The sequence below is a fragment of the Emys orbicularis genome, chromosome 13, assembly GCF_028017835.1.
Source record: "Emys orbicularis isolate rEmyOrb1 chromosome 13, rEmyOrb1.hap1, whole genome shotgun sequence".
Lineage (NCBI taxonomy): Eukaryota > Metazoa > Chordata > Testudines > Emydidae > Emys > Emys orbicularis.
The window spans coordinates 40,362,616-40,375,723 of record NC_088695.1 but is presented as its reverse complement, the minus strand read 5'-3'; the positions used below and the strand labels follow the sequence as shown (position 1 = coordinate 40,375,723).

The following is a 13,108-nucleotide window of genomic DNA, read 5'->3' as shown; positions in this document are numbered from 1 at the left end:
TCCTGTTCTTCCCTCCCCCTTTTGTAGGGCAAGATGAATGTAGGAACCTTTGGAGGATACCCTAGATACTGGCCTGAAGTTGCAACTACAGCCAGTCACTGCATCGCTAAGTGGGGCGTTTTCCACCCCTGCCGTGTGCGTTTACCCAGCCCAGGCCAGTCGCTCGGCCTGTTTGGTGGTAAGAGCAAATCCACAGCAGCTGATCATGTTGTAGGCCTGTCACTTTGACTTCACTTATGGGCTAACATGCACTTTTTGCTGTTTCTCTTTGTGCAAGAAGCTGCTGTACTTACAACATAACTTACCTGAAGTTTAGCCTGGACCGGGACTGCCACTACATCTAGCCATCAAGCGACCACTGTGATAATGGTATTATCACAAAATCATGTGACGGCCAGTTAGCATGAATTTCACATGCGTTCCTTCTGGGATTCAGTGTCGCTTGTGAGCTACTCAGACAGCACAGCTAATTGTTGCTATCGGCCCTTTCAGTAGCTCCTTTGCCTTCCAGTAATGGGAGAGAATAACTAAGAGGAAACTGTGGCATGTCATGGGATAGTCCAGTATCTAAGACTTACAATTACACATTGAACAGCTTTCGAGGGATCAGTGGCTGCTGAGCAAACTTGTGACTGCTACGTACCCAAGACAAGTATTGCTTGCAGGCAAATCTCAGCGCAGATTAGTCTTCTTAGAAGATAGTGCTACAAAATGTTTTATTGTACTCCATGTGCATGTAACACTACCCTATTTAGTTTGGGGCAGGGAAGGAAGGTTGGTGGCTGATACTTCTAAAGATGCCCTGGGGGCTGAGTGGTCTGCAGGAACCAGAAGAGAGTCCAGAACCTCTTGATCTGAAGCATAAATAAAACTTTAGTCATGGTGTAGCCACTAGAGGGGGACAAAGAGCTATACAGAATTAATGTAGGTTACATACAGGATACTGAACTAATGGCAAAGCTACTAACACCTCAGGAGTTTGCAAATCCGATTATACATTGCAATGTAATATTTTACCAGTACAAGAGGGGTTGATAGGAAAGTATACATAAGTCTGCAATGAGATGTGGCAGTGAAAATAGCCAATGCACGTTGGGGAGAGACTTCTGGGCCAGGAGAGACTGGGAGGTGAAGGTGAAACGCTGATGGATTCCCCCTCCTCTTCCTTCCAAACTCACAATCCCGACCCAAAGGGATCACAGTCTAAAGACAGACAGAGGGTAAGGGAACGACATACAACATACAGACATGTGTATGTATATGCCCACGTGCTTAAGGGAACCATCCATCCACAGAAATCCACACGAGCAGAAAAATGAGCAGGTACGGTAAGTAGGCACCTGCACTACTCCCTGCCCACTACAGCACTTTTACAATGTGCACTCACAGACACTGCCCTCTGTCAACAAGTCCCATCCGTGTCCCGCACGTACAGTAACACAACACAACACACACACTCTCTCTCTTTCTAATGCTAAACCTTTATTAGAACCTCATGGGAAAACAATATCAGACCATTCACCAGTCTGTGGATGTCTAACAGACAGGCATATTACTGGTGCTAACGGTGAAGTTCAGGTTCAGCCCATCCTGCTCTACGCTCTGCCCACCTCCTCTGCTGATGGCACCCATTTACACATGCACGTCTAAAGCTACGGTCTAAGTAGCCCATAAGCCCATATTTCTTACTTCCCTGTGCTGGCATGTAGTCCACTGTCCAAGTCACGATCGAGCCCTATGCCACCACTTTAAAAGTCTGTGCTGCCAAAGGACTTTTTAATCCCTTTCCACTTTCATTTTAAATCAACCCCTTTTTGATTTTATTTGCAGCTGCAGTGGCTCAAGAATTATAGCTTTTCTCGTCCTTGCTCGCCCCTCCATTTAGCTGGAAATGAAGTAGCAGCTTTTGTTGTTAATATAATGTTGTTGGGATTTATTTTTTTGCATGCAGGAAAGAGACATCTTCATGCTCATTAGAAGAAACCTGCAAAAACATGTGATGCTGTAAGGCACCAACCATACTGCATAGCTCGGTTAATCAGCAGGGAGGCAGGCTGCAATCGGATGACTTTTGCTAGCTTGCAGGCAGAAGAGAACCGGTAACAGTTATGGGCGAGAAAAGAACACCCCAGTTGCAGACATGTAGCTATGTGCTGTACGTTCAGAATTAGTTGCACATCAAAAGCGAAGGGCTAACTGTTTTAGGCGTGGTGGAAACCTCGCTTGGACTTAATCCAGTAAGAAGCATTTACCTTTGCCGTAGTGCTTCTGTGAAGACAGTATTTTGACTGCCAATTGATTTCCTGTCACCCACAGACAGACGATACCCAGGGAACCCAATGCTAATTTCCCAAAGAATCAGTAATCTCCATAGTCTCAACAGGATTTCAGTTTGCAGCCTGAAAGGGAGGCCCCTTCTGCAAATCAAATGGCCCATGCTGTAACAATTAACCTCATCCAGCGCACACTAGATGCAATGTTCCCTCTTAAATGGGAAAGCTCAGATACATGTTGACTTAAATTGCCATATGCTTGCTAAAGCAACAGCTACAGTGGTATATTGGCGGCACGGTAAATTGTTAAGCTAGTGTATCTGATCAAGGACATTATTTGAGAAGGCAAGAGTGTGAACAGCTAAATCAATGTCAAGGACATGCTGGTTTTTTAAACAGCAAGCGTGTCTTTGAAAGGCAAAGACTTTTGATTGGGGGTGGGGGGAATGAAATCACTGAATGCCAACTATGTTTCTCTCACCAACATAAGTTGGTTCAATAAAAGATATTCCCTCGCCCACCTTGTCTCACTAAGTGTCTTTCAATGTTCGTTGCAGGTAAAACAGTTATTGACAGAAAAGGCTATTTTCTAGTATGTGATGAAATTGAATGAGAGAGCCAGGCATCCAATGCTGGCTCTTTCACCCATTGCCAATCCATTTCTTCTCCAAGGTTCCCAGCTGGAGGCCAGGACACCTGAGTCCAAATCCAGCCCCGCCACTAACTCAGTAGTGCCCTGATCCCATGTCCAATTGACGTCAATGGACAAGCTCCCATTGACTTTAATAAGTGTTGGCTGAAACCTTGGATGTGTCATTTAACCACTCTGTGCCTCAGTTTTTCCATCTGTAAAATGGGCATAATACCTGTCTCATTGGTGTGCTGCAATTTAATAAATGAGAAGGCCCAACCGTTAGTCATAAGCATAGTGCACATATGAGGAGTCCCAGTGACTTCATTGGGACACCCTATAGGTGCATGAGTTGGAATTGCTGGATGCAGTTTTTATGAAGCACTTTGAGCTGCTATGATACTAGGTGCTGAATGACTGTTAGAAAGGCAACGGCTGGTCCAACCTTTAACAAAGATTATACAGTTTCCATCCATGCATAACCCCTGGGAAAACATGCTCATTAGAATTCTCAAATCCCCTGCCACACCATGGAGCAGGTTCTGTCACCCCGCCTCATCGCGACTAGGCGGTTGGGCTCTGAGAATAAGGTACTGCTCAATGGGACTTTAGGATGCTGACTCTGACCGAGGTATAGCACACCCCTGCATTTCCCTAGCAGGTCTTCTAGGGCAGTAGTTTACAGCCTGTGGTTTGCAGATCCCTGGGGGGAGAGGGGGGCCTGCAGACCATGTCTAAGATTTCCAAAGGGGGTCCATGCTGCCATTTGAAATTTTTTTGGGGGGGGTTCCACAAATAAAAAAAATGTTGAAACCACAGTTCTAGGAGAGTGGGCCCCAAACGGTAGGGGGGCATTACCCCCCACCCCAAATTGGGTGGGGGGGGGAACCGCCCCCAGGAGGGGAAAGGGCCAGTTCACCTCCCAGCCTAGCTCCAGCCGGGCTTGGGCTCCCCCCTCGCTTCCATCACATCCCTGCTCCCGGTTGTGGCCCAGGCCCCGCTCTCAGCCATGGTTCTGCTCTTGGCCCCGGTCGCGGCTCCACTCCTGGCCTGTGGTGTGGGGGCAGGGATGCATTCTATTACTGGTAAGGGCAGGGTTTGAGAGGAAAAGTTGGGGGATCACTGTTGTAGGGCAGGGTGACCTAATCTTCATATGACCCAAACAGAATGGCTCCCCCATCCTGTTCACGTGAGCCGCCTGGCTCGCTCCCTGTGGTAGGACGGCGAAATCGGAACAGTACCATGGGTCTAAAGGTAGGGATGAAGTTGGGGTTTTGTATGTTTTAGTGATGACTCAGCAAAACAGAAGCAGTTTCTATTTGTGGCGCTGTCATCCATGGTATGTCTAGCAGTGAGCAGTAGGTGATGTAAACGAAAACAGACAACCTGGAATTTAGGGTTACGTCATACACCACTTCTAAGTCATAAGAATGCAAGAGTGTTTCCACACCCTAAATGAGTGGCTCTGCTTTCCCATTATGTAACTCCAAATTCCTGATTAAAAATAATCTTTTTAGCTGTCTGGAAGAAGCTTCTCACTTTATATCTCAGCACGACTCAATAGTGATTTATTTCTCCCTATTACTTATAGTGTGGTAGGACCCAGAGGTCTCATACAGGTCTAGACTGCACAGTGCTAGACACTGTACAAACGTATAGTAGCTGACAGTCCCTGCCCCAATGAGCACACTTTTTAAAATTATTTAGTAATATTATTAGTCTTTTGATTGCCAGTCTCAATAAAATTCCATGGCCTAGTCTGTCCTCTCCAAATCTAGCCTAGCTATAAATTGCCGGGGGAGGGGCAAAACCAAATTCTCTCTCATTGACCTAAGAGTGAATTTCAAAAGACATGAGAGCCGTCAGTACAATGTATGCCCTAGGTACGGCTGGCTGGAAACAGATTTGCTGGAAATTTTCAAGCTCTCACAAATTGATCTTGGTCTGCATGGGGCTGAAACGGAGACCTTTTGAAATTTGTCATGGAGAAGTAAGAGAGAGAAACATTATAGCCAATAGCTTCCTGGTTAGGCCACTCACTTGGAATGCAGGTGACCAGGGTCAATTTGCTGCTTTGAGTCAAGCAGGTCCCAGGTGAGTGCTCTAATCACCAGGCTATTAGCTATTCCACTTGCTCTCTTTTCCTCCCGCTCCTTCCCCGATTCCATCCTGGACCTCAGAAACCTTCCCAGACAAAAGGTTTGTTGCACATGACGTGTTTCCATAAACATTTTTGGTTGCAACAAATTGGCAAGGTTGGTCAAACAATTACCCACCCACTCTAGTGCTGGTCTTGCTCAGGAAACGTAGCTATAGCTTGTCACGCGCTAATGTTCTCACGTCACCACCACGCAACTGTGGACTCAAAGGTTATGAGGTAAGGCTCCCCCCCCCAGCAAAAAAGTAACCGATGCCTTAATATTTAGGAGCACAATTTTCAGACCATCTGCCCACCGAAAATCAAGCCCTTTTACAATGGCCAATTTGGAACCCCAAATCCCTAATACCTTTTCAAAATATTGGATGATAATCTTTTCTTCCTGTGCATTTGCACAGACTTGAAGGGATTTGTGGTCTCTTCACCCATAATTTTACCCCAGTGTGATGCTGATGGCGTCAGTGGAGGTACTCAGCATTTACCCCAGCGTGAGAGCAGAATGTAGAGCAGGGTGAAAGCAATGCATTTAAACTAGTCTGACAACCAGTGTGAGATCAGAAGCAGGTCCCATGTATCTACTGCCATCTAAAGCGAACCAGTGCTGATGTAACCATGCCATGTTGCCAATAGACAGTAGCTTGCATATCAGGCCCTCTATTGTAAAGGAGTAGCACATGGGTGTGTTAAGTCCTGTCCCTAAACCTTCTGTCTGTTGCTCAATCCATAAGTTACTGGTCATCTGAGAAGCTGTCTCCTTAGGCCGCTAGGCCTGCAAGTCATGGTAATTTGATCACTATTGTAGACAAGAAAGAACAGAAATACTAAGGGCTGGTCTACACTGGGGGGAGGAGGGGATTGATCTAAGATATGCAACTTCAGCTACGCTATTTGCGTAGCTGAAGTCGAAGTATCTTAGTTCGACTTACCTGGCCGTCCTCACGGCTGCAAGTCGACCGCCGCGGCTCCCCCGTCGACTCCGCTTACTCCTCCTGCCGAGGTGGAGTACGGGCATCGATTCGGGGATCGATTTATTGCATCTGGATGAGACACGATAAATCGATCCCTGATAGATCGATTACTACCCGCTGATCCGGCGGGTAGTGTAGACGTGGCCTAAGATAAGGAAGAAAACTAGGCTCCCTTAAAAAGAACAAGAGTACTTGTGGCACCTTAGAGAGACAAATTTATTTGAGCATAAGCTTTCATGGGCTACAGCCCACTTCTTCAGATGCATAGAATGGAACATATAGTAAGGAGATATAGTAAGGCTCCCTTAAGTTTTTTTCCTCAGTCTGTCATGGCAAGAGGGACATTTTTTTATTTGTTGGTTGTACTACTACTGGGACAGTGGAAAGTATAGGGGTTATAAACAGTTTGTAGTCTACCAGGCCTGTTTGTTTTTCCCGGGAGCAGCAGGGAGCGAGTGTTAGGAGCCCTACTGAGGAACACAAAGAGCTTAGGATGTGTATCTACTTCATTAGAGCGCCCAGGAACTGATGGCTTTATTTAAGTAACTTTCAGACCCCTGTAAAAATTGGGTGTTTTTGAAAGTAGCTTCATGAGCAAAGGTAGTCTGGTACTACGTAATTGCAGTGGCAAGTGTTTTACAGACAGGGGGTATTTTCACGTGATTTACTTGGGGTACGGACCTGAGACTAACTGAAGAGGGGCCCTCAGAGATGTGCCATATGATGGGTTGTTTCTTCAGGACCAATGATAACTACTAATAGACCTTCAAGTGTATGGGCTGAAAAAAGACCATCCTACTCTCTGACACACTAAAGCAAATATACAGCTGAGAGCAGAAAAATTTAAAAGTTTATTAAACATTAAGAACAGACAAAAAGATCTGGGCTGAACAGCATACAGGATGCAATCCACTTCATGACATACATTTAATTTGATCTTATATGTTAAACTTGTATTTAAACAGATGCTGTCTTGTGGTGTTGCCCAAAATACAATGGTTGATCACTTGCAATTTTTAAATATTTTTTTCCAAGTTTTAAAAAACAAAAATTAAACCCCACTTCTCTCTCCAATAAACCACACACAAAAATCATTTTTAAAGTGACATTAATGGCTGACAAACCCACAAAGGCAAGATCATTCAATCCTTAATTCATCCCATTTTGCAGAGGTCTCGATTCAGTGTCTGTGATGTTATGTAGCATATTGACGCTGCAATAGACAGGCACAGCAGAATGAATTAAGTGTGAAATGTCAGCCCAGAATGTTTTCCTTTAGCTCTGAATTCCTTGATTTTGTGGATTTAAGTCAGCACTTTCATTCCATGATGCTGGTTATTTAAGTGCCAACAGCATCAGAAGACCTCCTAATTCCTAAGGCAATAAAACCTGTATGACTAGAATTGAAATTGAAAATGATTTATTTTTTAAACAGTGGTATTTTTTTTTTTAAGTTGAAATAATTGACTTAAGGGCTACCATAAAGCAAACATTTAGCAAATGCTTATTGTTTACTTATTAGATTTCAGTGGATTATCGTGTAAATACATCGTTAGATCCTTTTTAAAGGCCATATAATTTGACAGACCTAAGAACTCCTTTAGAGTCAGTAAGGCCCATCAGAATCTTGAGTATCCCTGATAAAGTGTCCTTATAAGTTGAATACAAGGTAAAAGAATGTTTTAAAAATTGTTATTCTTTTGGGAAAGTGTCTTAGGCTGAGAATTTATATTTCAAGGGTTTATCCCAGATGGTTATTTTAAATGAGTTAGGTACCCAAATCCCACTGTAAGAGAGGAGTCCCTGACTCCTTTAGGTACCTCAGACAATCCTAGCCTAAATGCCCTAGTTATAAACCCCTAAAAATGATGGCGCCAATGGTGGCTTTTACAGAAAAGTTGACACAACTCTAGATAGCGCTCCTGGGCACTACTTTAATATTATTAGCTACTGGACTTCCACAGCCCTTCCTGGTTATTCTGAGTCTCTCCAAGTCAAACAACATAGTTTTGTTTTGTTGTGCAGGATGCATTTGTCAAACCTTCATACCATGACAACAGTATGCATGACCTATAGATATAAGGCACCTGAACAGACTCAGAAGTGTTTGTGATGGTGGATGAGGTAGCTGCTAGAAACCCCTGCTGGCACATGGTGGAAAGCCTACCTTGTTCCTCCTCCCCCACCCCCCAATAAATAAGTCTGAGATAGCCACCCTACAAAAACAAGTGTCTCTACTCACCCCTTTACCCCACTTAAAAAAAAAATGACAAAAGTGCTCATTTATAAATTTTCTCAGCTGCCTGTGTACATTTGGATGAACGATTGTGACAACAATGCAAACTACCAATAATTCCCAGCTGATTTCACAACCACAATTTCTGCTATTTCAAACTTCAGCTGCAGGATGTCACAAAAGATGGCATTCCAACATTGTTGCAATTTGCCACTGTGTGTCCACGTTACTGGCATCTTCTAGAACCCTGCCACTACCAAAGAACTTAAAAAAAAAAAAATCAGTTTGTTTTCTGGTCAGTGGCTATATTAACTTGTATCCAACAAATACATATTCCACACAGCCCATCTGGTTTATACTGGACAATAATTGACTTTCTATGCTCTGACCCTTCCTGAAGCTCATGGACATGCAATCCACAGAATTAATGGTCCACAGGAAACTACTGAGTATTAAGGGACCCTGTGGATTTTGAAGGGGAAAAAAATGGAAAAAATCCCATTGATGAAAGGATATGTTTAATGTAGAACAAAATGTTTAGTCCTTTGTAATGACTTCCTTAAGGAATAATATGATTTACTGGAATGAACAACCATTTTTATTTGAAAAAAAAAAAATCCTAGAAAACTATGACAGGTTTCAGAGTAGCAGCCGTGTTAGTCTGTATCCGCAAAAAGAACAGGAGTACTTGTGGCACCTTAGAGACTAACAAATTTATTAGAGCATAAGCTTTCGTGGGCTACAGCCCACTTCTTCGGATAGAAAACTATGTGAGCCAGATATGTAGCACCGCATTTTCCTCAGAGGTAAATAAATGTATGCAATACATAAAAGTGTATAAATGACCAAGGCTATTTATTAAGAATTTCAGATGGAAACAAATTCTAGCAGCAGCAGATTTGAAATGAGCATGAGATTTTTTTGTAGTCTACATTATTTTTCTGCCTCTACAAAATATTGCATTGTCCAATATATATTTGACTAAACTCCATGTTGTGCTTTGTCTGTGTCAAACACATTCTTTATATGTTTCTGATGGAAAATTATAAAGCCTTTTAATATTTTAGTTATATGAATCACCCTGTCAAGCCGTATTACCTTCAGAAGTTTTCAATTTAAAGCACAACATATGCTGATGTGTCAGTGGTAGGTTTAAAATATTAAAGAGCTCAAAAAACCTAAAGCACTTCCTCTCTGTACAATATTGGTGAATATAGATCTTTACTATATATTTTAAACATGGAATAGCCTTTTCTTTTTCTTTGCTATATATAATATGTCTTTCAAAATACACTGTCAGTATTTGTATTTGAAAAATACTGTACAAAACACCCCATACTATAATTATTCTGTATAAACTTTATACATTTTATAATATCTATTCTTTTGGTCTATAGTAAACATATAAATTGATTAGATTAACCACAGTATATGACAACACCATTGCCTTCTGAAATTCACCAGTGTTTCTTACATTCGTTTTCAGAAGTCCACTTTGTAACAGAACATATGTTCAAAAGCAGGTAGAGAGAAAACAGAATAAAGTTCAGAACAATCAGTTCAAGACATGCTCAAAATAACATCACTAGAAAAAGTGGGGTTTGCAAAACAGTGACTCTTCTAACTGAATAAAAATGATTTTAAAACAGCAAGATATAATCCTCAGAAAATATATTACAAAAAGTGGAAAAATGAATAGTTAATTAATCACAAAATGGGACTCCGAGCAATGCAAAATTAAATGAAAACTAAAAGAAAAACTCCTCTAATTTCAACATCAAATCTGATTTGATACTTTTTAATTTTGTTCTTGTATCGACTAATTGTCCTCTCTCTTTCATACACACCTTCTGTTCCAGGGATGCTTTCGCCATGCTCATATCAATGGGTCTTATTTATAAGACATTAAAACTCTTATTAGGTAGGGAAGTCATCCTACGTCCACTAGGAACACCCAGGCAGCATGCGCTAGTGTACAATAGGATTATTGCTTTAGGTACAGACAGTGCAAAATACACACTCTGTATTCTATTAATAGTACTCCTATCTATCTGGCGTTTGTGGAAATAAAAGGAAACTTAGTAGATATAGATAAGTCATAATGGGATCTATAACAAGCAGAGCTAACTCAGTCTAACAGCACTTTAAATCTGAAGACAGCTATCACCAAATCTTAAAATACAACAAAAGCAATCTATAAATTAATATTTCTGTAGTGTTGTACTGAATTATTGTTTGTGCACTTCATTAGCATGTTAACTTTTCTGATTAGACATAATTAAACAATAGCTTGTTACTCTTGAAAACTGAGATCTACCTTTTTTTAATTGTTATGGTTTATTTTTACTGGGACCTTTGCAAGTAAATGGTGAGGATGAAACTGTTTAGAACAACATAAAAATCCTAATCAGAAGCAGCACTGACAAAAAAAAAAAAAATGAAAAGCATACTATGGCAGTTCTTAATAGTCCAGGTAAAAATGTGTCACCCTTTGAAGAGGGTTTCATAAAAACGGGAAGTGCTGAGATGTGCACACACACGCATACACAAATGAAAAATAATAATAGTAAGTCAGTTTTGTTTCTGCTTCTGGTAAAGTGCTGATGACAGACAGGTTGGTTTGGGTGTGGTGCTATCAAACAGGAAACACATTGTCCATCTATTAAAATGCCAACCCACAACAAAAAAGAAGGAATAAAAATCGCCATTTACAGGGGCCCGTGCCGAGCTTCATACTTCGCCAGCACGTTCTTGCATTTGCCCAGCTCTTTCCGTAAGTCAGCCACTTCTTGGCGGAGGGCTGAGTTCTCTTTCTCCAGGAAAGAGGCGCGGATGGCAATCTGGTTTTCCTTCAGCCTCCGGGCGTCTCTCGATCGCTTGGCAGCCATATTGTTCTTTCTACGTCTTGCCCAGTATTTGTCATCCTGCTCATTAAGTACATAAAGAAAGAGACAAGATATTAGATTTCAGTAAACTAAGAACTCCTTAAGGCACAAGGTTTCACTGTTAACCATGCTGCAGTCTCTCAGCTCCAAAGCGACTTTAACTTTGATATTTCACTGGCCTTCGCTGCTTTCATTTGCACATCCCACTGAGCAGTGACAATATCAGTAATTCTTGGGGCAAATACTAAATCTATGTGCAATAGTCTCTCAAATGGGCATACATGTAGGCCTGCCTATTTAGCTAAATGTCTGCACTAAGCTCACCATCGTGATATCTTGGTTCTGAAGAGCTCCAAAGAATAATTAATAAGCACCTGGAACCTCACTGGCAGCAGGATACCACTCACCCTGATTACCCCAGTGAGGAGCACAATCAATCTGAAATGGGGACTGTGTATAGGAGTCATTGCCAAGTCAAGGGATTAAGGACCCCAACCCACTTCCACTGAAGTAACTGGGGATTTCACGGGAGCTAAGGGACAAAACCTGATCCAATGAAAGCAAAGACCAAATCTCCATTGAAGTCAATGGAGGAAGATCAGGTCTTAGAGCATATAAATTTGTGAAGCACATGCCCTGGCCTGGAATGCCCCACCCTGGCTGGGCGTGCTCTCCACTGTACCGATTGGCTGTCTGAGCCACAGTCTCTTCTCCTCAGCCTCACTTCACTTGCTCTCCACCCTTCCCTCCCCACCCCATCCAACTTGCCGCTTCTCCCTTCCTTTGCTTTTTGTTCAGCTTATTACCCCCCTCCTTTAAAAAAAAATTAGTAATCATGGAACCCTGGCACTCACATGTGGTTTGCCATCACACTGTTCGCTCTGCTTGTATGGTGCATCTCCTTCCCCTACCATTTGTCTGTCTTGTCTAATCAGATTGGAAACTACAGGGCAATGACTATCTTCTACTCTGTATATACAATGCCTAGCACAATGAAGCCCAGTTATCAGTCACTGGCCTCTAAGGCACTACCAAAATACAAGTAATAATAATAGGCCCCTGGAACAGATGTCCTTGGAGAGGCCACCGTGCTGGGTCTGAGACAGGGGGGAATGGGGGTGGACTGCTTTTGCCTCACAGCCGCACATACGCTTTCAGTCACGTGCCTATGCGGAGTGCCTGCCAGCGTTTGTCCCAAAGTGCCTCAGTATGTTTCCTAGGTTAACATGTACTTCCCATTTTGCTTTGGTTGCATTTTATATCCCCATTACATTCACTTTGCACTGGTGTAAGTGACTATATCAAGTGCAGGGCAAGGGTGAGTTGGGCCCAGTGTATCAAAATCTCCATTCACCTGTTCTTAGATGGGACCCCCAAAAAGTCCCTTAAAAAAAGCAAAAAGCCATGACCCCAAATCTTGGTTTACAATTTCCCATCTCATTCCTCTCCACAAAAATCAGCTTTAAACAATTTATTATTGTGCCATCTAGACCTCATGCATCTTTATTTTAACAAGCTGCAATGGCAAATCCCTTAATCCAGCCTGAGAGAGGCCAGGCTGGCATTTCAGAAACAAGTGCAGTCCAGAGACAATTGACTGGCCTAATCTGTTTACCCTTCCCAACAGCCAATCCTCACGCCAGGACAGAAAGAGTGCTTGGGTCAAGCACTCAGTTAACAGCCAAGGGCAACCAAATGTGATGATCTTAGACAGGAACCAGGACCCTGAGTCCCCATTCAATCACACACTGAAAACAAAAGCCTCCATGCATGGAGAATACTACGTTTTCAGTTGTTGATATGAAATACTCCAAGAGCATCTTGGCTGACAATTTTCTTTTCTTCCTCCATATACTATAAATATAACCTGGCACATAATGATTCTTTGGAGATAACACAATAACAATTGACACTCTGGGTCAAATTCCCACTTTCCTTACACCGGGTAACCCTTCTG

General features: G+C 42.5%; 1 protein-coding gene across 2 annotated transcripts in view; it reads right to left on the bottom strand.

Annotated features, from left to right (window-relative positions):
• Positions 1–10,758: 10,758 nt before the first annotated feature.
• The window catches only part of HLF (HLF transcription factor, PAR bZIP family member), a 40,435-nt gene continuing 38,085 nt past the window's right edge, over positions 10,759–13,108 (bottom strand). Inside the window, exon 4 of one of the 2 annotated variants that reach the window (XM_065415813.1) lies at positions 10,759–11,193. In XM_065415813.1, coding sequence (XP_065271885.1) covers positions 10,975–11,193 — 219 coding nt within the window. In that variant the 3' untranslated portion in view covers positions 10,759–10,974. The remainder of the gene's footprint in view (positions 11,194–13,108) is intronic. The other variant, XM_065415814.1, reaches the window with a different exon arrangement.